At 57.0% G+C, this 23,214-nt stretch overlaps 8 protein-coding genes and 1 non-coding gene across 9 annotated transcripts; 4 read left to right on the plus strand and 5 right to left on the minus strand.

The window, feature by feature from the left end:
* Window positions 1-205: 205 nt before the first annotated feature.
* On the plus strand, window positions 206-2,734 carry B0I36DRAFT_244374 (general substrate transporter; the record flags this gene model as incomplete). Its single annotated transcript, XM_046150054.1, has 12 exons — window positions 206-372; window positions 435-475; window positions 541-821; window positions 887-987; window positions 1,047-1,102; window positions 1,175-1,527; window positions 1,586-1,662; window positions 1,744-1,950; window positions 2,024-2,092; window positions 2,149-2,219; window positions 2,275-2,307; window positions 2,457-2,734. The coding sequence occupies 12 exons, from the start codon at window positions 206-208 to the stop codon at window positions 2,732-2,734; spliced, it is 1,734 nt and encodes a 577-aa protein (XP_046012144.1).
* A 2,805-nt stretch (window positions 2,735-5,539) lies between these two features.
* Window positions 5,540-6,965, minus strand: B0I36DRAFT_350659 (uncharacterized protein; the record flags this gene model as incomplete). The annotated part of the gene is made up of 3 exons (XM_046156934.1): window positions 5,540-5,794; window positions 6,204-6,300; window positions 6,337-6,965. The coding sequence occupies 3 exons, from the start codon at window positions 6,963-6,965 to the stop codon at window positions 5,540-5,542; spliced, it is 981 nt and encodes a 326-aa protein (XP_046012145.1).
* A 2,165-nt stretch (window positions 6,966-9,130) lies between these two features.
* On the plus strand, window positions 9,131-9,860 carry B0I36DRAFT_364330 (cutinase; the record flags this gene model as incomplete). Its single annotated transcript, XM_046158945.1, has 2 exons — window positions 9,131-9,292; window positions 9,387-9,860. The coding sequence occupies 2 exons, from the start codon at window positions 9,131-9,133 to the stop codon at window positions 9,858-9,860; spliced, it is 636 nt and encodes a 211-aa protein (XP_046012146.1).
* Window positions 9,861-10,274: 414 nt separating this feature from the next.
* Window positions 10,275-11,313, minus strand: B0I36DRAFT_385202 (uncharacterized protein; the record flags this gene model as incomplete). The annotated part of the gene is made up of 2 exons (XM_046161053.1): window positions 10,275-10,719; window positions 10,786-11,313. 2 exons carry the CDS (start codon window positions 11,311-11,313, stop codon window positions 10,288-10,290), a joined length of 960 nt encoding a protein of 319 aa, XP_046012147.1. The 3' UTR covers window positions 10,275-10,287.
* A 934-nt stretch (window positions 11,314-12,247) lies between these two features.
* B0I36DRAFT_412212 (uncharacterized protein) lies at window positions 12,248-14,318 on the plus strand (the record flags this gene model as incomplete). The annotated part of the gene is made up of 4 exons (XM_046161959.1): window positions 12,248-12,757; window positions 12,831-13,040; window positions 13,125-13,451; window positions 13,527-14,318. 4 exons carry the CDS (start codon window positions 12,248-12,250, stop codon window positions 14,316-14,318), a joined length of 1,839 nt encoding a protein of 612 aa, XP_046012148.1.
* Window positions 14,319-14,419: 101 nt separating this feature from the next.
* Window positions 14,420-16,243, minus strand: B0I36DRAFT_291635 (glycine d-alanine aminopeptidase). Its single transcript, XM_046151748.1, has one exon. It carries the CDS (start codon window positions 16,179-16,181, stop codon window positions 14,514-14,516), a length of 1,668 nt encoding a protein of 555 aa, XP_046012149.1. The 5' UTR covers window positions 16,182-16,243; the 3' UTR covers window positions 14,420-14,513.
* Window positions 16,244-16,791: 548 nt separating this feature from the next.
* On the minus strand, window positions 16,792-16,893 carry B0I36DRAFT_t100. Its single transcript has one exon. It is a non-coding gene; the product is annotated as a tRNA-Thr (tRNA).
* A 413-nt stretch (window positions 16,894-17,306) lies between these two features.
* On the minus strand, window positions 17,307-18,530 carry B0I36DRAFT_245464 (uncharacterized protein; the record flags this gene model as incomplete). Its single annotated transcript, XM_046150158.1, has 5 exons — window positions 17,307-17,560; window positions 17,626-17,901; window positions 17,975-18,063; window positions 18,133-18,203; window positions 18,270-18,530. 5 exons carry the CDS (start codon window positions 18,528-18,530, stop codon window positions 17,307-17,309), a joined length of 951 nt encoding a protein of 316 aa, XP_046012150.1.
* Window positions 18,531-20,095: 1,565 nt separating this feature from the next.
* Window positions 20,096-21,548, plus strand: B0I36DRAFT_432464 (uncharacterized protein; the record flags this gene model as incomplete). The annotated part of the gene is made up of 2 exons (XM_046162625.1): window positions 20,096-20,732; window positions 20,950-21,548. The coding sequence occupies 2 exons, from the start codon at window positions 20,096-20,098 to the stop codon at window positions 21,546-21,548; spliced, it is 1,236 nt and encodes a 411-aa protein (XP_046012151.1).
* Between the last annotated feature and the right edge of the window lie 1,666 nt (window positions 21,549-23,214).

Raw genomic sequence — 23,214 nt, forward strand, 5'->3', positions numbered from 1 at the left:
AACTAATCCCGGCAGTGCTTATATCTCGTCAACCCTGCCCGCGCCCAGCTTGGCATCAGCTTCGCGCCGTTTTCCCAGCTTTATCTGCCCATCCTCTCTTCACCAACGGCAGCAGCTGGACATCGGAGAGACGAAGAGACCTACCTCGACCGAGACAAGTCACGAACCGTCGCAGAGATCGAAACCGACAGAACAGAACATCAGGATGGCGGGAGGTGCTGATACCGGCGCGAGCATGTACGATGCCGCCCTTCATCGCCGTCAGGCTTTGATGGGTGCCAGCGGTGCCCGTGCGCTCGTCAAGAACTGGAAGGTCTTCCGCATCGCCATGTTTGCCTGTATTGGCGGCGTGCTCTACGGATACAACCAAGGGTAAGTGGAACGTGGTCGGGACAGGTAGCAAAACGACACGTCGACTAACCTGGTGTGGGCAGAATGTTTTCTGGTCTTCTCGCCATGCCATCCTTCAAGGAGCGTAAGTTTTGTCCGCACTCTGAGTGTGCTGTGCATCGAATTCCCCGAGTCTGACAGGCTGAATAGACATGGGCGAGTATGACCCCTTTGATGACACTGCGGACCAGACCAAGAAGGGCTGGCTCACCGCCATCCTCGAGCTTGGTGCCTGGGTCGGTGCTCTGTCGTCTTCCTTCATCGCCGAGGTGCTCTCCCGCAAATATGGTATCATCATTGCCACCGCCGTCTTCATCTTTGGTGTCATCATCCAGACCACTGCTATCGCTGGCCCCGGACCAAATGCCACGCTCGCTGGTCGCTTCATCACGGGTATGGGAGTTGGCAGTGTGTCCATGATTGTGCCTATCGTAAGTCTCAAGAACTTCAAGTGGTCTAGATTTCGTGGCAGCGTGGCTAACAGGGCAATATGCAGTACGCATCAGAGATTGCCCCTCCAGAAGTTCGTGGTGCTCTGGTCGCTACGCAGCAGCTTGCAATTACCTTTGGTATCATGGTCAGCTTCTGGATTGACTAGTGAGTAGACTTCCAGTCATTCCTCATCCCAATTGGAAATCCTGCTGACATATGAACAGCGGCACGAACTACATTGGCGGCACTGAGCGCGGCCACCAGACTGATGGCGCTTGGAGTAAGTTCAATTGCCGCGTGCGAGGATATGATATTGCAAGTATGGCATGCTGACGCTCTGCCTCCCTTCCAGTGGTCCCTACCTGTCTCCAGCTCGGCCCAGCCATCGTTCTGCTAGTCGGAATGATCTTTATGCCCTTCTCGCCCCGTTGGCTGCTCAAGCACGGCCGCGAGGCCGAGTCTCGCAAGGTCCTCGCGTCCCTCCGCAACCTCGCGGAAGACCACGAGCTTGTCGAGCTTGAATTCCTCGAGATCAAGGCTCAGGCTTTCTTCGAGAAGCGCACCGCGGCCGAGAAATTCCCCGGTCTGGCAGAGCCGACCGCCTGGAACCAGTTCAAGCTGGAGCTGCTGTCGATCAAGTCCCTCTTCCAGACCAAGGCCATGTTCAAGCGAGTTGTGGCCGCAACAGTGACCATGTTCTTCCAGGTACGCATATCTCCAAATTATCCAGATCTCTCAATCATGATATTGACGACTGCTACAGCAATGGACTGGCATCAATGCCGTGCTCTACTACGCCCCACAAATCTTCCAACAGCTCGGCCTTACCGGCAACACGATGTAAGTTGGTCGAGATCAGCACCCCTTTTCTTGAGCACGATATCGCAGAGCGCCCCAGCTGACATCTCTGTCCTTTCTCAGCTCTCTTCTTGCCACCGGTGTTGTCGGCATCGTCATGTTCCTCGCCACCATCCCTGCAGTTCTCTGGATCGACCGAGTCGGCCGCAAACCGGTCCTCGCCATCGGTGCTTTGGGCATGGCACTCTGCCATTTTATCATTGCAGTTCTTCTCGCCAAGAATGAGCATCAGTGGGCTACACAGCCTGCTGCTGGTTGGGCTGCCTGCGTGTGAGTTATTCCCGTGATGGTGGTGTGATGAGATCTTGTGCTGACTTTTTTCTTTTTTTCTTTTTTTCTGCAGGATGGTCTGGCTTTTTGTCATTCATTTCGGCTACAGTTGGGGGCCGTGCGCTTGGATCATAGTCGCGGAGTAATTCCCCCTTTTCCTGGCCAACTGTGACGATGTCTCATACTAATATGTCACAGGATCTGGCCCCTGAGCTCCCGATCGTACGGTGTCGCCCTCGGCGCGTCCAGCAACTGGATGAACAACTTCAGTAAGTCTATCTCCCTCTAGATCGACGTGGAATGAAGTGCTGACGGCCTGGATAGTTGTTGGACAGGTTACCCCTATCATGTTGCAAGGTATGCTCCCATGACACGACCCTCCCCTTCCCGCTCTATTCCGCCGTACCCCGGCAGACGGCCTGGTGTCTGGACCTCTGAACATCTGCTCCTCTGCATTTTGGAACTAAGAAGAGTCCCCATGCTGACTCGCGTGTCCCGGTCAACAGGCATTACCTACGGCACATACATCCTGTTCGGCCTCCTGACCACCCTCGGCGCCGCGTTTGTGTGGTTCTTCCTGCCTGAGACGAAGCGCCTCACGCTCGAGGAGATGGACGTCGTCTTTGGCAGCCAGGGCACCGCGCAGGCCGACTTTGAGCGCATGGCCGAGATCAACGAGGAGATTGGCCTGACCCGCTTCCTCAACACCAATGTCCCCTCTGGCGGCCGTGACGTCACCTCGATCGAGAAGTCGCATGTTCAGGAGAAGGAGGATTCCAGCTAGACTACTCGCTATCTTAAGTTCGTGTGCAGACTGGTTGAGTGGTTGCGAGATGGACATATCCCATATGGCCTTTGAGAGACACGCTTTCCAATGCCTGTAGGGCAAGGAGCAAAGAGCAAATTACCTGTCCGTGCGGAGGTTCGAGTTGCCGGTTACGAGCGCAGACTACTCTGTCAAACATCAAAATCCAATGGATTCACGTATCTTTTCTGTGGCTCTGTGCGGAATAGTGCTCCGCCTGGAGCCCTGCCCAGTGCCTCCCGCTGTGACGATGTGAACGGGCGAAAGAAAATCCCCCGCTCACCTCCCGATGAATAAATCTGACTCCTTAGAAGCGTTTGCCGCCAGCAAAGTAACATATACCCCTCGCCACCAAGCCGAGACCCGCAACGTTCACAAGCTATGGGGTGGTACTCGCTCAACTTGAATGGTTGTTTGATTGGATTTGCAAGGTTGAGACCTGGCAAGCGAGGGAGAATCGGGTGAAGTCTCCGCGCGAATGTCGTCCCAGAACTTGCGACAGGCGGGATTGTCAAAGTGCCCACCAGCGCCAATCTCGACCGGCATGGTTCCCCAGAACATGCACCAGGAGATTTCCGCCAGTGAAGTCAGGCCCTCAACTCCCGGCACATTGCGATCAAAGAGGGCACCGACCAGGATGTGCGGCTTTCGGCCCGTGGCGACTTGCGCATGGTGTGACAGTGGAGAAATGTCGGGGTATCGGCGGTTTCTGTAGGACGTATGATAGTGCAAGGCCTGAGAAGCGATACCACCATCCTTCCCATGCGCCCGGCCAGTACGACTACCGACATCAGGAAAACAAACCTACAGATGACCCTCGCCACGAAGCACGCGAGGAGTCCGACGGGGAGACGTTTGATCGCCACGGGGGAGAGACGGATGGCGTCGACAGCCTGGACAAACTCCTCGGATTCGGGCAAGCCGTGTGGAGCGAAGGGCTCGTGGTCGGTGTCATTGTGTTCATTGGGATTTGTGTTGTGGAAGTTCGGGAAATACAGCTTAGCCTCGCCTCGCGCGAGCGGGAGGCAGATGCGGACGCCCGCGACGAGGGGGGCGTCCTATTTAGAGATTGCGCCAGGTGTTGCCGAGGCAGACAGCCTAGCAGTGGCGTTACAAAAGAACCACACAGAAGAGGGGGAGGGTCATGACTGAAGGAGAAATTCAAAAACAGGAGTCTGCAATGATTTCAACGGCCGATCTGAATATTTGGTTTGGGGATATTACCAGAGTCGGGAGGTAGCTATTGTACCTCTGAACGTCTTTTCCCAAGTTCTTGAATCTCAGTGCCCCAGAACGTCTGAATAGTTGAATCTCTGGACCTCTGTACCCTCTACACCCTCTGCAGCCTCTGCACTCTCTGGAACCTCTAGACCTCAGCACCCCTGAGCCTCTGAGCCTCTCAACCTCTAGACCTCTGAACTTCTAGACCTCTGGACCTCTGGACCTCTGGACCTCTGGACCTCTGCGCTTTCCGCACATAAACTATATATTCCATAGCTGTTCCCACTTCTTGTGCAAGGAGTGTGCTCTTCGTGGGATGGAGAGATGTACCCCCGACGCCGACAAGTAGTGCAGCAACAACCGCTGTGCCGAACGCCAGGCCAGAGAAGGTTTCCCACCTCGCAGAGGCCGACGCACGAGGGGTACGCTAAGCATGTGGCATGAATGACCTTTCAGACGGGAGTGCACTTGATTATCTTGTGAAGCTGAATCGGCGTTCTCGTTCTCTCCGCTTTGAGACTGTGACTCCTCCCAGACTCCTCTCGTCCTTCATCGTGGGAGTTTTCTGCATATATCGCTTCCTGATCGTCGTCAGCAGTGTGGGCTGCCTCTTTCGGAGTCGTTCTGCCAACTCGCTGACGCTTCCTGTGGCGCCGGTTCTCGTCGTTGCTCCCAGATTGTGGTGATGGGCTCCACTTGCTTAAAGACTTTATATCGCCCGCATCGATGGTATCCATGTCTCTGGCATAATTGAAAGGGCCACGTGCCTTGGCGTAAACCTAGACCTTTCTCATAAAGGTCATACTCGAGTTTGGGGTTGGCATCTTGTCTGGTTGGTGGACTTCTCCTTAGGATTCACCAGTTAGTCTTCTGCGGCGAAAACAACTAACGAATCCATCAACCAGCGACAATTGACATTGTTCCCGTGAAATAACCCTTGCACTTTCCTGTGGTTCACACCGTGGCTGACGCATCTCATGGCCTCGGACCCCACGAAAGAGTTCGTATAGCCGAGCTTTCTGGCTTTCGCTTGAAGGAGCTTATACAGTCGGAATTCTCTGCAGTCCACCCACGGCGCAAAGGCATTGATCCATGCTTCGATCTTACCCCGTACTGATGGAGGTAGACCGGGCCGAATCAAAGCTTTGCTGAGCTTTAACCGGTGGAGTGCTTCGGGTAGTGCGAGATCTTGTCGGCTTTCGTCGTCGAGAGAAAGCCAGGCTCTGGCAACATGCACCTCCTCGGAGCCATTGGGAATGATGAGGTGTTCTTGTTCGCGGCCGATGCTTATCTCTCGCTCGATTTGCAGAGATGTGTCGTGGGGCTCAACTATATTCGAGATTTCCGACAGCATTAATCATGGGCTTGTGTGGGAAGAAAACGTTGCATCTTTCTTTCATCTCATAGTTGATGATTATCACGATATGGTCCAATGTAAGCCCCCAGACCCTGGGCTTTTCGGTGCCGCTGAGCCATATGCTGGATCGGGAGATGTGGATGTCCGGCTTGTAATGGTATCGATCTTCCCTTTGATGGAGGTTTGTCGTCTGCCGGTCGAGAGGTTCAACCAAGGTCGGATCGACATGCGCTACTTCCAGCCTGTGTGCGAAAGTGTGGCTGTCCGTACTGATCTCCACACTCGCCGTGTGGAACCCAGCCAAGACTCGTTCGTTGTTCTTCTTCGGTATGACGCAGGCTACTAGTCCTAGCGATGGTCCTTATATCTTCGTGTTGCAACAGCCCGTGGCTTCTCCAGTCCGAGTCAAAGGGCGAGCAGAGAATAGGGAAGTCATTTGATGCGGAATCTGCGGCCGATGGCTGGTTGCTTATAATGCCGAAACGGAGCGTACTTTATGTTCGGTCTTGGCTTGACGTGCAGAGCAGCTTTGTAAGAGGGCAGTCGTTCTCGTGAGAGTCGCGATAGGTCCACCGTGGGTGTGGCGATTGGAGGTTAGAGAAGAAGGAGGTCAAAAGCAAGCTCGTTTGCGCTCAGGACTACCTGAGTATGTTGATTACGCATGGTATAGTGAGGTGCCGCTGACACGACAGTAGCAGGGAGGCGAGGAGACATGTTAAAGTTGTGAAAGCTAGGTGAGGTTGTCGTAAAGGCAAAAAAAGGAGTAATCGAGAACGTACTGTTGTCCCTATTACTTTCTTGTGTATTTGACTTCACTCGATGCTTTGCCTGAACGCCATTTAGCTTTCAAAGGGATAAAGTCTCACTTACCGTAGCCAGCGCGTTGCGCACACGAATCTTCCATCCGCCGTCGGTAGCCAGTGCGGCTCCATCGCCGCCGTTGTCTGCATCACAGCCCGAATCTCCCCTGTCGCGATCCCATGCGTCTTAATACATGACATACCCAGCCAGCACACTCGCCGCGTCGATCATGGGCAGCAGCCCACCGTCTGGGCCGGCAGCAAAGTGCGCAGTGGTAGTATACGTGATGGACACGGCTGCCTTGACCTGACGACCACTTTCCCCTTCCCCATGGCTGGTCGCCGCGGGCGTCGCATCTTCGTGTCGGCACAGCTGCACCACGGTTGTCCCGAGCTGATGCTGCGTGAACGGCACCGGCTCCAGCGCTGCAGTCAGGTGTGTCTTGATATCCTCGAGCCCGCTCATGACACCGAGGTTCGAGTGATTCGCGCGCGCGTCGGGTGTGACGATGCGGTTGAGCACCGGCCAGTTGCGGCCGTCGAGGGCGAGCCCGTAGAGGGCGGTGATGGCGCGGATCAGCTCAATGTCGGCGGCTGCGGAGGCGGACGGTGGGATGGAGATGGACTGGAAGAGGGAGGTAATGTCCGAGGAGGATATGCCTCCCTGAGCCTCGAAGAAGGACGGGGCTAGATGGGGAGTCTCGGGGTAGTGGAGGCAGAGGAAGCGTTTATCGCTTGGTGCATAGGAGGAGTGGCTCGAGGGAAGTGCTGCCGCGACTGCCGTGGAAGCAGCGAGGAGCAGGCCAGATGCAATTGTGCTGGAAAATGTCATCATGTCTGCGGTTGTTACGGTTTCCATGAGGGCAGACTGTGTACTGCTTTTTGTTTGGTATACATGATCGACAGTGTTGAAGAGTCGAACAGCGTTGTGACCTTATATACTTCAATTGCCATAGTGTTCTTTACTCTCGAGATGTAGAGGTCTTCCTTGCGTTGAGCCTCCTAGGTCTATTCAAAGCAACAGATTTACCGGGAGAAGCCTCGACATGGTGGCTGGCGCGGAGTGTAAGCCCGACATTCACCGACGACATAGCGATAACGAAGCTCGCGATCATCCTTAGTTCTGGGACAGCCTGGGCGTTCTCGTGGATAGCTCGGACTTCACGAACTTTGGATGCTTTCTGTGCTTGCGACTCCCGTGTCATCTTCTGCGTCAGCCACCAGGGCATGGCATGCCATAAGTAGACAAGCACCAGCGAGCTCCACTGCACTTGAAGAATCCGGCGTGTTGACACTGTCAGCCGCGCTTAAATAATCATCTTGCAGTCTTTCCATAGGCCTATGTTCAATGGATGCATCTTAGTAAATTGTGCAGACGACGACACGTGGGGGCTTCCATTTTCGTGGGTCACAATCCCCTGACCCCTCGTTGTTAGACTTTCTCTATCCCTGGCGGCAGGACCCTTGTTCTAATGCGCGAGAGCTGAGGCATTATCCGTGTCCATAGCCCATGCCCACTGCATGCGGGCGTTCCAACCACACTCCCGCCCGAGAGCAGTTCTGTCCAGTATGCTCGAAGTCGTACTACTGACCGCCGCACTAGGCGTTGATTGTGATGTACCCAATCTGCCGGGTCAACCTGTCAAACTTACTCCGCTTGGCCGGTGGACAGGCGAGCGCGGACCAGCAGGCGGCTTGGGCCAAGAGCCCAGGTGGATAGTATCCGCTGGTAGCGGAACGGTCTCCGCAGATGGTACTCCGCAGCTCCAGTAGTCTAAAGTCGTCTGAAATTTGAGCACTGACAACGGGAATCGCACGGATGGTCGATCGGGTGCCCGAAGGTGCGAAGAGCTAGCACGATGCTCCCCTTCCTTGTGGGCCGGCCCGTAAAACCCTATACGGAGCAGTCGAGGCTGGGAAATTGCACCGTGGGGATGCATAAGATCTCCAAATTATGCTGACCAACGCGTCACCAACCAACACACCTGCACAGCCACGACACATGAGCCCGAATAACCACCACTCCCAGGCGGCATTGACCACAGGACGGATATCGAGTCAGTACTTGGCATGGTCTCAATCGACGCTGGCAGCGCCGACGCCAAGGTCAATAGTCCCAACCGCGCGCAGAATCTTTCGGGCCGTTGACTATCTTGCGAACCATCTTCCCATGTCAGCTGTCTGGGGGCCACGAGGCTTGGCCGAGACGAGCGATTGAGCCGGTGCATAGCGGGGACTGGCGACGCAGCCGTGCGTGCGGAGGCGAGCGCCACAAAGACGGCAGACTCCACGTGTCCAGTGGTCCAGTGGCGGAACCTGTCCTCCATCTGATCTTTTTCGTACCTGACAGGCGACTGCACTGCCGACGAGACCCTGTTGGCTGATCAGGGGCAACCCTGTTCCTCAAGGACCAGCACAGGGACAAGGAGGCAGTCTCCTGCTTCTGGTGTGTTCCGGGATGTCTCAGGCCAGGCCCAGAACAGCTGCCCGAACAGGGAACTTCATCAGCTGGACGACATCCCTGGCACGCCACGCAGTCTCGCCAGTGGCTGCCGGCCCTCGTGCGCAGACATTCACCGTAATTAGATTGCGCAGCATTCTGGATGGCTCTTCATGCCAAGGCGGCAGGGGTATGCTCGTTCGTGATAGCAGTGACCCTGCCTGATGTCGCCGAGTCTGGGGTAGACGTCTACCGTGGCGCTTCCATACTTGACTGACAGTGGAAGGTGGACTGCTCGACCCCTCGGCCGGGTCGGCTTGGCTGTGAACCTGGCGAGCTCACCGAGTTGCGGTTCACCAAGATCATAAATAGGCCCGTCTGTCACGATCCGTTCTCAGTTGTTGCCTCTTTCGTTCCTCGTCCAGTGCAACCGAACTTGACTCGTGGCCCCATCCTCTTCCGCCAGACCCCTCAGTCTCTACAGCATCCAACAGCTCTGTCTTCCTTACGGAACAAGCTCCTACATTCCTTTTCAGAACCACAGACCCGCCGCCAACATGAAGTTTTCCACTGCCACCATCGCCCTCCTGGCCGCCGCTGTGTCCGCCGCCCCCGTCGACAAGCGCGCCACCGGCAGCACTATCAGCGAGCTCGACCAGGGCGGCTGCCGTCCTTACATCTTCTTCCACGCCCGCGGCACCGGCCAGGCCGGCAATGTCGTACGTTTTCGTCCCATGTCTTGTTCTTCGAGGCCGCCACTATCTCTTTGTCTCCACCTGCTGACGAGATCCTCTCTTTTTCTCCCACGTATAGGGTCAAGACCCCGGCCCGCAAGCCATCGACGCTGTCAAGGCGGCCCTCGGCGACGCCAACGTCGCTGGCCAGGGCGTGCCCTACTCGGCCTCTATCCTGGGCAACCTGGCCTCCGGCGGCGTCCCGTCCAAGGAGGCCAAGGCCTTCGCCGCGCAGATCACGGCCGCGACGACCCAGTGCCCGGACTCCAAGATCTTCCTGGGCGGCTACTCGCAGGGCGCAGCCCTGATCCACCGCGCTGTCGAGCAGCTCTCGGCCACCGCGCGCGCCCAGATCGCCGCCGCCGTCACCTGGGGCGACTCCCAGAACAAGCAGGACGGCGGCAAGATCCCAACCCTCGACCCCAGCAAGACGCTCATCATCTGCCGCAGCGGCGACCTCATCTGCCAGGGCACCATCCTCATCACCTCCGCGCACCAGGACTACTCGCCGCTCGCAGGCCAGGGTGCTGCCTTCATGGTCAGCAAGGCCTAAGCGGAGCTCGCTGGTTGGCAAAGAGTTGAGAACTCACCGATGATGGGATGATGAATTCATGTAGCGATCTAATTTTAATGTTTATTTACAAGCGGCCTGAATGAGACTAGGAAGAATACCAAAGTATTCAAACAAAAGAAACAAATTATGAAAATGGTCCCTCTTCTCTAAAATCCTAATCCGAATGGCCCACCCTACCCTAACACACTAGAACCCGATGTGCTTCCTTTGGTCGGTTGTCTGTAGTCCCATACCGCGGCCTGCTGGCCAGGTTGTTACAGTACCGTCCCTACCTGCGAGCGTATACCATCTTTACCAGACTCTCGCCCGTTGCCTCAAAGCTGCGTTCTGCTACTACTTCGTCCAAAGGCATACCGTCCGAGAGATTCACCTCCGCACGAGCGGTTGGTTATGCCAGGTCGGCGATCTACACCTTGGCAGAGCGATACGGCTCATATTTGCGATCGCCATTGCCGCGTCCCAAAATAGTGAGATTCTCCTTGGACGCGTCTCGCGACACGTCCCGTGACACATTGCCCCCAAGGCCCGACACGGTCTTCTCCTTGCCCTTGCCTGTGCCCTCGCTGTACTTGTACTCGGTATCGGCCTCGTCGGGCAGGATGCGGACAAAGCCACGGCTGCTTCTGCCAGACTTGTCGCCGCTGCCAGCCTGCCGGTCCGCGACGAAGCGCAAGACGCAGGCGGCAAGGGCACAGCCGGCGGCCACCCAGTTGAGAACGTACACGGCCAGGCCCATCTGCGCCGTGATGGAAATCTCGTCGTCGTCGGCCTTGGCGACAAGAGAGCCGTATGTCACTTGGGCAGCAACGGCGACTGCAACGGTGGCAGCGGCGGCGATCTGTACCGTTGTAGTCAGTCACCAGCATCTGCAGATGTTGATTGCATGCGAATCGAGAGAACTTACCACAGCCAATACGGCCGAGAGCCTCCTCACCAGCGGGATCCGATGCAGCCTCAGGATCCGGGCCAGAAGGCTCACGCCCAACGCAGCAATGCCAGCCAGGTACAGGATCCAGAGCCATTTGGGCCCCCTTTTCACCCACTCAAAGGCCTCCTTGCCGGCGAGCTCGGGACGCAGCTGCACGCCCCAGAGGCTCCACACGCTCATCATGTCCCAGATCTCCTGGCCATTCTTGGAGCAAAAGTCAATGACCAGCCTGCCGTCGGCGACGTAGCTGCCGCTGCAGTAGTTGAGCAGGTAGAGCTGGAACACCTGCTTGTGGCGCTGGTAGTCGAAGACGTCGGGCAGGCCGACCAGCTCGACGCCGGCAGGGCTCGCGCGCGTCTTGGAGGCGTCAATGGTCGCGAACTGCAGCGCCGAGAGGTGGTTTGGGTCCGAGTGGATCGAGAAGACGGGGATGAGCAGGAGCAGTAAGAAAGACACGCCCTGGAGGGCTGTCGAGATCACGCTGGTGAGCCTGCCGTCCTTCATTGCGCACAGATTTGGTGGATTGTACCTTGGAGTGGGCGAGTTTCGAGTGAACAGGTCCAAAGGGAAAGAAATAGAACGATGTGAGTGCAGGAGGGACGAGATGGTCTCTTTCTTAGTAGACGAGATAGCTCTCCGCCAAGTGCAGTCAAGTAATCTTTGCTCTCTGCAGTGGAAAGCCGACAGTCAGCCTCGACTGAAGGTTCAGCTCAGCCCTGTCCGACAGTCCGACTTGGCTGAAGCCGCCGCTCATGCTCAGCCTTGTGACCGTCCCAAGCGGCTGGATGCCAAGAGTCAGACGCCAGCGCCCCAGATGCCAGTTTCGGCATTTACCGAGCCAGTGCTGTCAGTAGTGCGTTGCGCTCTAAATCCTGTCCGTGTCACATGGCGGGCTGCCTCTGTCTCATTGGGTGGCCACGGCAACTTCCATGGGTCTAAAGCTTCCTATGGTCGCTGAAAAAGTCTTGGCTCCGACAGCAGACATGAGTCTTGTTGTGTTACTTTGTTAGCCCTTTCTTTTTCCAGATGGATCACGAAGTGGGATGCCTCGATTCACGCCATGTCTGGCGCATCTTGCACCGCCCTTTTCCTAATGCAAAGGCCTTTGTCCACAAATATCTCTTGACTCCGCCTTCCATGGGCTATGTTCCTGCAAGCGCCGAGTTTATTTCCCATGTCAGCCCGTCCAGAGCAATATATCATGGGTTCGAATAAGGCTCCCTGTAGGCAGGCGCGTCTTCAGCCTCACGAAATGCAGGCGGAAGATATTTTGGATATCTGCTCCGCAGCTCGCCCAATGAATCCTCCGTGACCGAGACACTTCCCTCTTGAGCGTTAAAGGCCCCGACGTCTGCCACACCCAGGATCCCACACGCCAACCCCTGGACGAGGAAAGTGAAGCTCCCCGTCCTTTGTCAACCCGATCCCAAAGTTCACAATGGTGGGCTTCTCATTCCCGCGTCCATTGGCACTCACAACACTCGTCCTCCCCTTTCTATTCCCACCTACGGTGACCTCGACCGCGCCATTTCAGAACGAGACCTTCCTCAACCTGCGGCTGGGTGACTACTACGATGGCCCCAAGTTCAAGCCGCCGCCGTACCTGACGGACTTCTCGGAGCACCTCAACGACATAGAGGTCGAGTACCTCGAGTACATCAAGCAGCTGACCCCTGTCAACGAGCCTCCCACGATCCTGTCGAGCTGCCTCATGCCAGCCACCAACGCCAACGGCACCACCATTGTGCGCCGTGGGCCGTTTCGCAAGCTTCGCAAGCTCCTCCAGAAGCAGATCGACCGCCTGCTGCCGAGGCCGCCCACATTCAAGGGGTTCAAGTACAGAAACTTTTGCTCGCCGGACAAGCTCACCATCTATGTCTACTACCATGTCGTGGTCGGCTCGTACGATAAATTTAGTCTGGCGCGGAAGGACCAGATCGATAATCAGGTACGTGGTGGTGTTCGAGGGAGGCGGAGCTGACCATGGTGCAGATACTGATGCTCGGTTTCCTATTACGCAGACTCGTGTCATGAACGAATATTATAACAAGCTTGGGGTCATGTTTGAGGTGGCCGACATCAACTGGCGCATCAACCCGGACTTTGCCACATCCAGGTTCAACCAGCAGCATCCCCATCGGAGATTCAGCCGCTCTGGGACCTACGCCGACCTCAACGTTTGGATCGTCGAGGATGTGCCAGGCGACACCCCAGGCGAGAGCACAATTGGCGTATGAATCACCCTGGCTGCCCCTTCCCATGCCTGTCAGAGTCAGATGAGGGTGCTGTTACTGACTGTCGGCTGCCTCATCAAGTACGCCACGTTTCCCGACGCCACGGCCAATCAGTACGAACGCAGCTTTGACGGCGTCGTCATGATCGCGGACACACTGCCCGGCTCGTCGGCGCCCATCGCAGCCAACCACAAGGGCACTAACCTGATCCACGAGGTGGGCCACTGGCTGGGCCTCTTCCACGTTTTCAACGAGACCCTCTTCGACTCGACGACTTGTTTCGCCAACCCAGACCGCGACAGCGTGCCCGACACAAAGAACTTCCCCGCGCACCGCCCCGAGATATTTGCAAATCAGCAGGTCCCCTGCGGCGAGACGGAGCCCGTGGAGCAGTACAATTTCATGAGTGTAGGTCTAACTCCCGCGAGCGCCTGATTATTCTTCCGCGCAGTTGATCCTAACCTGCTGGCCTTGCTCTCACAGTACTCCACGCAAAAGGGCTTGGACGGATTTGGCTTCACCTCGGGCCAGGCGGCCCGCATCTTCAGCCGCTACATCGGCGTCCGCCAGGGCCTGCGGAATAACAAGCTCTGCCACCCACCGCCCGGCCTGTCCGGCAGCCAGGGCACCCGCCGCCGCCGCTCCGAGGTGGACAACAACCCGGCCCTGCCCCCGGACGTGCTCGACCTCCTGCGCCAGGACAACCTGCAGTGCGCGGCCCACGACGCCGTCGACCCCGTTGATATCTCGCTCGCCCCTCCGCCCGACCCGGCCTACCCAGAGTACCCGGTCCTGCCCATCCAGCCTAAAGACCGCCGCCCCGTGCCGCCCATCGACCCGTCCCTCCCGCAGCCCGCAGGCTCGGGTGCATGCATCGAAGCCGCCCCCAAGGAGCTCCGCCTCCCGGGACTGATGCTTCCCATTGGTGGCGGTGGTGTCGTCGGAGTACCGCCCGTTGTTGGCGGTCCCGGGGAGAACGACAACTCCGGGTGCCCGGCCGTGTGCTCGCCGCATCCGGGCAGCAACAAGTGCCACGTGCCCTCTGCGCAGAACTGCGTCTTCCCTGCGCCGCTCGCGGGCGCGAACCCGCGGTCGTACTGTGCCTGCCGGCCCGGGTACAAGAGCGCGTTCGGGCTCGACGCGTCCAAGCACTGGCGCGTGGCGACCAAGGGGATCGAGAACTTTGTGTGGGTGGCCGAAGGGGTCGAGTGTGAGACGCTCTGTGACGGGGTGCTGTGTAGCGAGGTGCCAGTGCTGTCAAAGCCTTGTGTTTAAAATGATGGCAGGGGAGCTGGCAAGTTTCTTTTCCACCATGGGGGATTAATGGATTGTGGGAAGCGAGGATACTCCCTTGACGACGATGTGTATTTAGAACGCTCGGAACGGGTTTCAGCCCCTGATAACACCCCGATGATGGTGTTGACCCTCCCGTTCTGCAGAGTGAGTATTGTATATAATATTCGGTAACGTCTACTCTATCTTGCGGTAATCAACCTTTCTAGTCAACCAGCAGCCGATAGTCATGCCCTTGACCTTCCCTCCCTCAGAGTGGAAGACGAGCGTCCAGTCTGCCGGCGGGGCAGAGTCGATGCCTCGTGGACATGCGAGGACCCAGACGTTCTCACCCAGCGGCTTCATCAGATGGACAGGACCTTTACCCATGAATCCCTCAAAGATGCCATACAAGATGGCGCCACTGCCCGTAATGCTCAAGGTAGACTGCAGTTCGTCAGACTTGTACTTGCCCACGATCTGTGCCGCGGTCGTGGTCGTCCCGACAGTGCCGAGCGCAGGAGCAGCCTTGATCCTCTTGGCCACGAGGGTGCGGTTCTCCACGATTCGGTGGACCGTCAGCACGTCGCCCTCAATCTTGGCCTTCATGCCAAGAGACTCGGCCGTCGAGCTGCTCGTCAGCTTGATCGTCTCGGTAAGCATCACGTAGGTGATCTTGACCTTGCCCTTGCCCTCCTCGCCGAGCTCCACATTCACCCTCAAGCCCGTGTCCTGGTCCAGGAACTCTCCCGCCCAGGCCGGGCTGGGCGGCTCGTCGACGTAGCCCTTGGCCTGCTCGGCATTCTCGACCTCCATCCCGAGCACCTTCTGCAGCACAAAGTCGGCAGCCTCCTTGCTGCTCGCCTCGTGGTTGAACAGCACAATGACCGACACCCTCTCGGCGGGCGCGTGGCTGCGCATGAGGCGGAACCCGCGCAGCGCGCCGCCGTGGCCCAGCGTAACCACCTTGTCCTGGATTTTGCCGTGCCCGAGGCCCATGCGGTACTTGGCGGGCGTGGACTTGCCGTCGGTGAAGACGTGCGGCTCCGCTGCGGCCTGGTACCAGTTCTTCTTGCCCGCTCCGTCGGTAGCGGTGGCAGCCCATAATCCCTGGAGGTGCTTCTCATACGCGACCATGTCGTCCAGCGACGCCACAATGCCCGCGTCGCCGGCCCACTCGATCCCATTCACCGCGGGGACGTATCCGCGCTTCTCGTCGCCCTCGTAGCCCACGCAGGGCGGGGGAGGCTGGTCCTTGGGCGGCAGGGCGGCCGTCGTCATGCCCGCGGGCTTGAAGATGTACTGCGCGACGAGGTCGGCAAAAGTCTTGCCGGTGACCTGCTCGAGCAGGCGGGCGACGATGTAGAAGTTGAGGTTCGAGTACGAGTACTCGGTGCCCGGCTCGAAGTGCAGAGACTGGAGGAGCAGCTCACGCAGCCTGGGCGCGTGGTTGGCCATGTCGAAGTCGTCCTCTGGCTTGGCGCCGCAGAGCACCGTGGCCGCCCAGTAGTCGCGCACGCCCGACTGGTTGTCGCACAGGTGGGCGATGGTGAGGCGCGTCTTGGGGTCCTGCTGGCGGGCCTGGAGCGCCGGGCCCAGCCACGAGTCAAAGAGGGCCTGCATCTTGTCGGTCAGAGACGGGTCCTCCTCTGCGGCCATGTACACCGTCCCGCAGAGCAGGTGCTTGGTGATGGAGCAGATCGGGACCAGCGTCTGGGCCGTGAACGGAATCCCCTCGTCGAGCTGCGCGAACCCCCATACATGCTGACCGACGAGTTGCCCGTCCCGGACGACCGCGAGGCACCCGCCGGGGCCCCGGAACTTGTCTGCCGCCGCAGAAAGGATCTTGTCTATGCTGTCTGCCATGTTTTGTTGCTGGGAGGCGGGGGGCTTGTAGTCTAGATGTTGGAGATGTTGTGAAGCGGGAGGATGGCTTTTGGTGGGGAAGATGAGGAGAAACCATGGCGGGGATCTTGATTCGTTGGTGCTCCGTATCTTTCAGATAGACCGGATCCCGGCTGGCAGCGGCTCATCGGGTTGGCTTACACGCATGAAGCATCATGGTTCAGCCTCAGCCTCATCTTCATGACATCTCTGCCTTTGTCGGCACAATGCGATTAATTAAAGTTTGAGAACGGACAGCTTCCTCCGGTCGCGCGTGCTTCTGGTGTGGTGACATGACAGGCCACACGACCAACCTGATGGGAATTCAAAAGGGCCAATTGTTGAGGTTCACATATGGTACTCCTGCTCGCTGCGTAGTGACCGAGAGACGCTGTCTCTCGAAAATACCCATAGACAGTGGACTATAAACCCTCACATCGCAGCCAAGGCTCTTACCGGGCATCCCTTGGCTGTGGGAGCGACCAAACAAAAAAACCGGATTATTTTCATAGAGAACCTGTTGGGCAGCTTTTCGTGGCGAGTTTGGGCTGTAGCTGGTGGAAGTGGGTCAGATTGCAAAAAGGCAAAAGAATTCCGCTACGCTGGATTGAACAACGGACCTCTGCATCACCTTAATTATATATCCTAAAGAATATTATACAAGTGCAGCGCTCTACCACTGAGCTACAGCGGATGTGATTGATAAGCAAGTCCTTATTGACGTATATACGGTTTACAAAATTCATGGCGATCCCAGAGAGCATTGCCTCTGGCTCCCACAGCACCCAAATCCAATGCTCCTGTCTGATATATGAGGGCATGCAAACCTTGGTTTACGCCGGCCCTGAAGAACATGCCGAAGGACAAGGACGGAAAGCCTACGGCCCGCGGTGGGTATCTATCTGGCCGACGCGTTTTCAGACGTTGTGGCTGGGGAGAAGATTGCTACGGGTGTGTGAGCATGGAGATGCAATGTGGTCTTAAATGCAGTAGGGCCCGGGCACATCGTAGCCCTAGTCTATATACAAGCTACGCAAAGCAGTGTACGCCGGTCAAGTCCCTCTACATGATGAAGCCTGTGGATCTGAACTGTTTCATCCCTGTCATCTAATCACAGCGGCCGTACAATGGCTGGCACCCGGCGGCGCAGTAGTCGGCGGTGAACCCGCAGTAGTTGTACTGGCTGCAGCACTGACCTGGCGGGCACTGGTACAGCTCTGGGCCGGCGCAGGAGCCGTTGGGGCCATACACGGGGGGGTTTGTGGGCGTCTCGACGGGCGGCAGAGGCTCTGAGCCGTTGCGGGGAGCAGAGGAGTACCAGTTCTCCTTGGGATCGCCGAGGCATTCTCCCACCGTGACGGCTGGGGGCAACAAGTCGGGTTAGTTATGAGAGATCGACAACAACAGCTGAATTGCTGAGACTCACCCTTCAGACCCCGCTCCTTGACAATCTTGATCATCTCGGGCAGCAGATTCTCTACAGTCGTCTGGTGGACGTCGTGGAAAAGCACGAGGGAGCCGCCCGCGTCAAGCGCGGCCTTGAAGTTGGCAACCGCGTTCGGCCACGTCTCGGGCGTGTTGTTGTCCCAGTCGACCGTGTCGAGGTTGTTCGAGATGACCTTGTAGCCGAGGAAGCGCATGACGGACAGGACCTCGTCGTTCCATGCGAGGAATGGAGGCCGCATGTAGGTGGGATATTTTCCTGGCGGTGTGTGATTCATGAGTTAGTGTCGAGGAAAGGGTGTTAGCGAGGACGCAGAGTATTCTCAACCTACCGACCATGCTCAGAAGCGTCTCTTCGAGCGTCACCATCTCAGCTCTGACTTCTGTCGCGTTGAGATCTGTCAGGCGCGCATGAGTCCAGCTGCGCATCAGAAACGGTGTCAGCGTGCTGTACTTTCAAGGATTATATATGATTAATGGCTCTACTTACGTGTGGGAAGCGAGCTGGTGACCTTCAGTCAGGATCCGCTGGATCTCCCGAGCATTGTTGACGATTGGAGACTGGAAAGCCAACATTGTTAGCTAGAACCACCCTCGCATGTTTAAAAGACTGAAAATCAGACGCACCCAGGTGGCGCCATTCACAAAGAATGTAGCCGGCAGGCCAGCCTCTTTGAGTATGTCGAGCGCTTCTCCGGTGTAGATGTACGGCCCATCGTCGAACGCAAGAGCAATGGTGCCCGGAACCGTACAGCCGTAGATGGGGACGCCAGGCTGAACTTCGCGGGTGCTGAGTGTGGGAGAAGGCGTCGCCGGAGAAGCAGAGGCCGTGCCGCCGAGCAGCAGCGCCGTAGCACCGGACAAGATCTTGGTAGTAGCTGCGCGCATTGTGGCTGGCCTGGAGCAGAAAGGTCAGTCTCTCGAGGTCCGACCAGTTACTGCGGTTCTGTCGGTCTGATGGCAGATCATTGCCAAGTGTCCTGCTGCACGCAAGCTTTATATACCCCAGGCAGGCGAGACATGGTTGCTGGCGGTACGTCTTGTTGTGACCGGGGCAGATCGCCTATTGCCCCTGCATTGCCGGGTTCGCACACGGATCCGCTCAGATGGTTACCGTGTTGCCCCGTGGTAGCATCTGACATGAGATCTAGCCGAGACCAAATCAGGTAAGATAGCAAACCGGAGCGAGAGCGCCTTGCAGCGGGCTGCCGCTGGGCCTCGGCCCCTCACATGCGGATGTTTTCGTCCTGCTGCTTGGGATGCGGATTGTGTGGGTCATGGGCACTGAAGGATTCCATCTCGCAAGACTTAACGTTACTTTGTGCTGACAGGTGCGGCAAGGGTCAAAACCCCTGACACCGGCTTATGATGCCTGCGCTGGCCGAGTGAGACCAGGGGACAAAAGGCAATAGAAAGATTGGTTGGTTGAATGCGGCATTTGTATATGATGGCATCGTTTGGCTTATTCATCGCAAGTCTCTTGCACAATGCTTTTGCCCCCCGAGGTCCGTAGCCAGCCTTGGCCAGACAAACCCCGTGAATGGACTAAACAAGACCAGGACCCCAGAAAGCGGAAGAACCCGCAACCGACAGCCCTTTGATGCGGGGATTGGTCAGCGGGCCACTCTGCATAAGACTGCTGAGGGCACCTTGTCAAGGTGGGCACGGCCTTGTTCACTCAAGGGGCACCAGTCCTGCAGCTGTGGAACCTGCGTTACTTCCAGTGCTAGGCTCGGATAATATCACCAACGCACCGCTCAATGCCGGGATGGGCATGATAAGCAGCAGACGTCTCCAAGCTCTTGCGGGACGAAGGATCAGCTCTCTCTTCTGCTGTGCGAGTAGTTCACACTTTGTAGTCTAGACTTGCTCCCTTACTCGTTGATGTCGAGTCTCCATTGATAAGATTCGCCCTTCCCGAGGAGTACGTCCAAAATAAGACAGTCGAGTCAAAGTCACCCGGATATCCGAGCGCAGTGCCCTCGAAGTCTGCGCCATCCTCCGGACCCAACGACACCCATAAGTTATAATGGCTCTGGAGGCAGGGAAAAGTCCTCTGTCAAATCCGTACGCCACAAAGGAGACACGTCGTTGCCTCCAGCATTGGTGGTTGTCGGCTCGTGGCAGAGGAACCCCGCGAGCCAGTATATCAAAAGCAATCCTGCAGGCATTGTGCCTGAGTCCAAACGCTGAGCAAGAATCACAAGCGTCACGCTACAAGCTCTGACTGGTTCCGCGACATCAGGCAGCTCGTACTTCCCCGCCCGGCCGGCTCGGTGGCGTCACGTAGAAGGCAATACAGCAGAGTGACGCCGCCTTTGAAGTAGCCACACCAAGGCCAGTCAGAGTTCTGTGGAGACCGCGTCCGAATGCCTAGCTTTATACATATCGATTCTTTTCAAACCATTAAAAAGCACGATTATCGTGAAAAGGGAAAAGGGAAAAGAGAAAATATGGAAACACACTCCAAAAAACACGCGCTGGAAACTGACGGCAGGCCAGCTTCCTCACTCCCGAGTCGTCAACTGCCCACACACGCTATTCCCAACAAGCAACGCCGGCAGCGAGCCCGGCGGCGCGCCGCCAAACACTGTCTGAAAAGTGCCTACCGACCTGGCCCCGTTGCACACCGTCCCGCCTCCGGACCGGAGATAGGCCGTGCACGTGCTGCCGCCAGACGGGTTGAACATCCACGCACCACAGGTACTCGTGTTCAAGCATGCGGCGCAGCATGCTGCTGCGGAGCCCAGGCCGCCTGGCAGGCTGAACCCGGGCCCGATGCTCGAGGACGCGTACACGATGGGCTTGCCCTTGTATTGGCTGAGGATGTTGTCGCTCTGGCAGGCCGCGTAGACCGTTACAGCAGGACCAGCGGCCGTGGAGGTTGCTGTCACGGTTGTTGTGGTTGTGGATATGGCGATGGTAGTGATGGTGGTGGTTGCCGGCTCTGTAGGTCCGGTGGAGGAAACTGCGCTGGGCGTCTGAGTTACGGTTGCGGTCGTGGTCGTCGTGGTCGTGATGATGTCTGTGCTTGTTGTAGCTGGCGTGGGGGCAGTGACGGTGAAGGTCATCGTTGTCTGCTCCGTGATGGTGAACAGCTCGCTTATGGTTGATGTGCAAGCTGGCAGGTCAACATCCCCTGCAATACGAGCCCGAGCCGCACTCTGGGGGTAGACACTGCGTATGGGTGTGAAGCCAGCAGGTGCAGGGATTGTGGTCGTCGAGAAAACACCTATCGTCGTTGTTGTCGTCTCCGTCAGCCAGGCAGTGATGATGAAAGTCACAGTGCTTGTCTGGATGGCTTTAGTGGTTGTTGTTGCCGCGGCAGTTGTCGTCGTGGTCGTCGCAACGGTGCCCATCTCGGTTTGCGTCGTGACCGAAATGACTGTGTCCGGCGTGGAGGTGGTGGTTGTGAACGACGTTTGGGTTATGGTCGTGGTACCAGTCTCGGTGCACACGGTGCCAGCTGTGGCCGACGATGAAGAGCACGAAGCAGGCTGGGAAACCGTCACTGTCTGCGTTACTGTCACTATGCTCGTCTCTGTCTCTGTTTCTGTCCCTGTCGTGGTAGTGGTTCCAAGCATGGTCGTGACGGCTGTCACCGTCACATACATGACACTTGTTGCGGTGCAGGCCGTGGCAAAGACAGTCACGGTACTGGGCGGCGCGCACGTTCCGGGTCCCAGCGGCGTCGAAATGGACGAGGGCGTGCTCGCGACACATGTCGAGATTGTCAATGTGTCACATGGTGATACTGTCGTCGTGCTGGTTTCAGTGACTGTCTCCGCTGGATATGAGCAGGTTGATGTAAGGACGGTGGTTGTGCCAGGCGGACCAGACGCTGACGCCGACCAGGTGGACGACAACACCGTTGAGGACGATGCCGTAGCCGATTGCTCGGGATAACTCGAGGTCGTGCTCGGTGGTCTACTCCCGCACTTGGGCTTCCCTGCAGGGGTGGCGCCTCCAGTCGTGACCAGCAACAGCCACCAACTCAAGCACCATCTAGTGGCAGGAAACTTCATCGTGGCCGTCGGGCGCGAAGGAAACGCCAAAGCGCTGCAACATGATCGCGAGACTGGCGATCAGTCACAGAGTCGGAGCAGGAGGAGTGGGCAGAGTGGGCAGGGCCACCATTGCGCCGTGAGAAAAGCCCCCAGGAAATCACGCGTGGCAAGTTGGGCCAACCAGCGACCCGGACATGACGAGCCCTGTATGGATGCACGGAAGATTGGCAACGGTCACCTACCTACCTACCCCCAGGCTCTCCAAGTTCGTGGCTGGTCAATGTCAAGGATCATGGATGGCAGGGCACGCTTCAGAGGGACATGATTGGGCCGATTGCCTGCAAGGCTCGATCGATCCAGCCAAAGCACACAATGAGAGGGTGGCCCCTGTCCGAGACTGGATGCAATTTCCAGCAGGTCTCCCACACCATATTGCCGCTCTCTGTGAGGTGGCGCGGGCCCGCTGACGGCTTATCACAACGGTTCAGTAAAGAATCAGTCATAAAACAAAGAGGCACCAGCAATGGTTGCGGCATGATTTGCTCTAAAGAGATGGCATCCTCCCACTTCTTAACTGTTGCATATTCTTGTGTCGGTGTCCGAAGAGGCCTCTGCGGTCGGTGGCGCTGCCAACAAGAAGACGACGAATCAGCAACTTGGTACACGGCGACCATTCCCTTACCACAAGCTCTCTATTGATCTTCATTGCCTGAAGTTCTACATCCTTTCTTTGTTGCTGGACATGTCTATCATTTCTCAATCGCAACCATTGTAGTATATCGGACGGGAAGCTTCGCATAGGCCAAGGACTTCTCAAGTATGGACTGCAACAGACCACCCCTCCAGCAATGTGAGTGGCAAGACTAGAGACATGGCCTGAATGCGATGTAGTCTATCAAGTGCGCGTTGTCAACTCTGCTTACATCATCGAGAATCAAATAGAATGCTATTCGTTTCAAAACTCAAGACTGTCGTTTCCGGCCTATCTCATGATGGTCTTGGCAGTACACCCGTCTCATTTCTAGATTGACGCTCCTCCAAGTATAAGCACTTTTAGCTCCTTGTGCCGCCTGGTAAAAAACTATGACCACGAGAAGGTCTAAAAATTCCTATTGGGAGGGATGACGAGTATGAAGTGATCCCGGCATCGGTAGGCGAGCCCAATGATGTCACTCCGGGGCTGACGACAGAGGCGAGTATCAACTGCATCAAACAGAAAGTAGCAAAGATTCCCACACCATCAAGCAGGACCAAGCAGATCAGCAAAGACGACAATGAAGCTTGTAGTGCCAAGATGCTGCTAAGAATGCTCATGACGAAATCAAGCAGTTCTAAATTTAGCGTTGCACCATGGCTCGGCAGGGGTGAAGAGCACGGCCAATCACGTCTCTGCCATCGTACATAACCGTCACATTCCGTCTCCAAGGCTGCTCTTGTCTCTCATACCGGGACGATCATTTCTTGGCTACTTTATGAAAAGCACAAACTCACTGCGGACAGCATCATAGCTACTCAACACGGCTGCGCAGATGTGTCTTGCACAGCCTCGCGTGAGCAAAATTCAT

This window comes from Microdochium trichocladiopsis (genome assembly GCF_020744255.1).
Source record: "Microdochium trichocladiopsis strain MPI-CAGE-CH-0230 chromosome Unknown B0I36scaffold_6, whole genome shotgun sequence".
NCBI lineage: Eukaryota > Fungi > Ascomycota > Sordariomycetes > Xylariales > Microdochiaceae > Microdochium > Microdochium trichocladiopsis.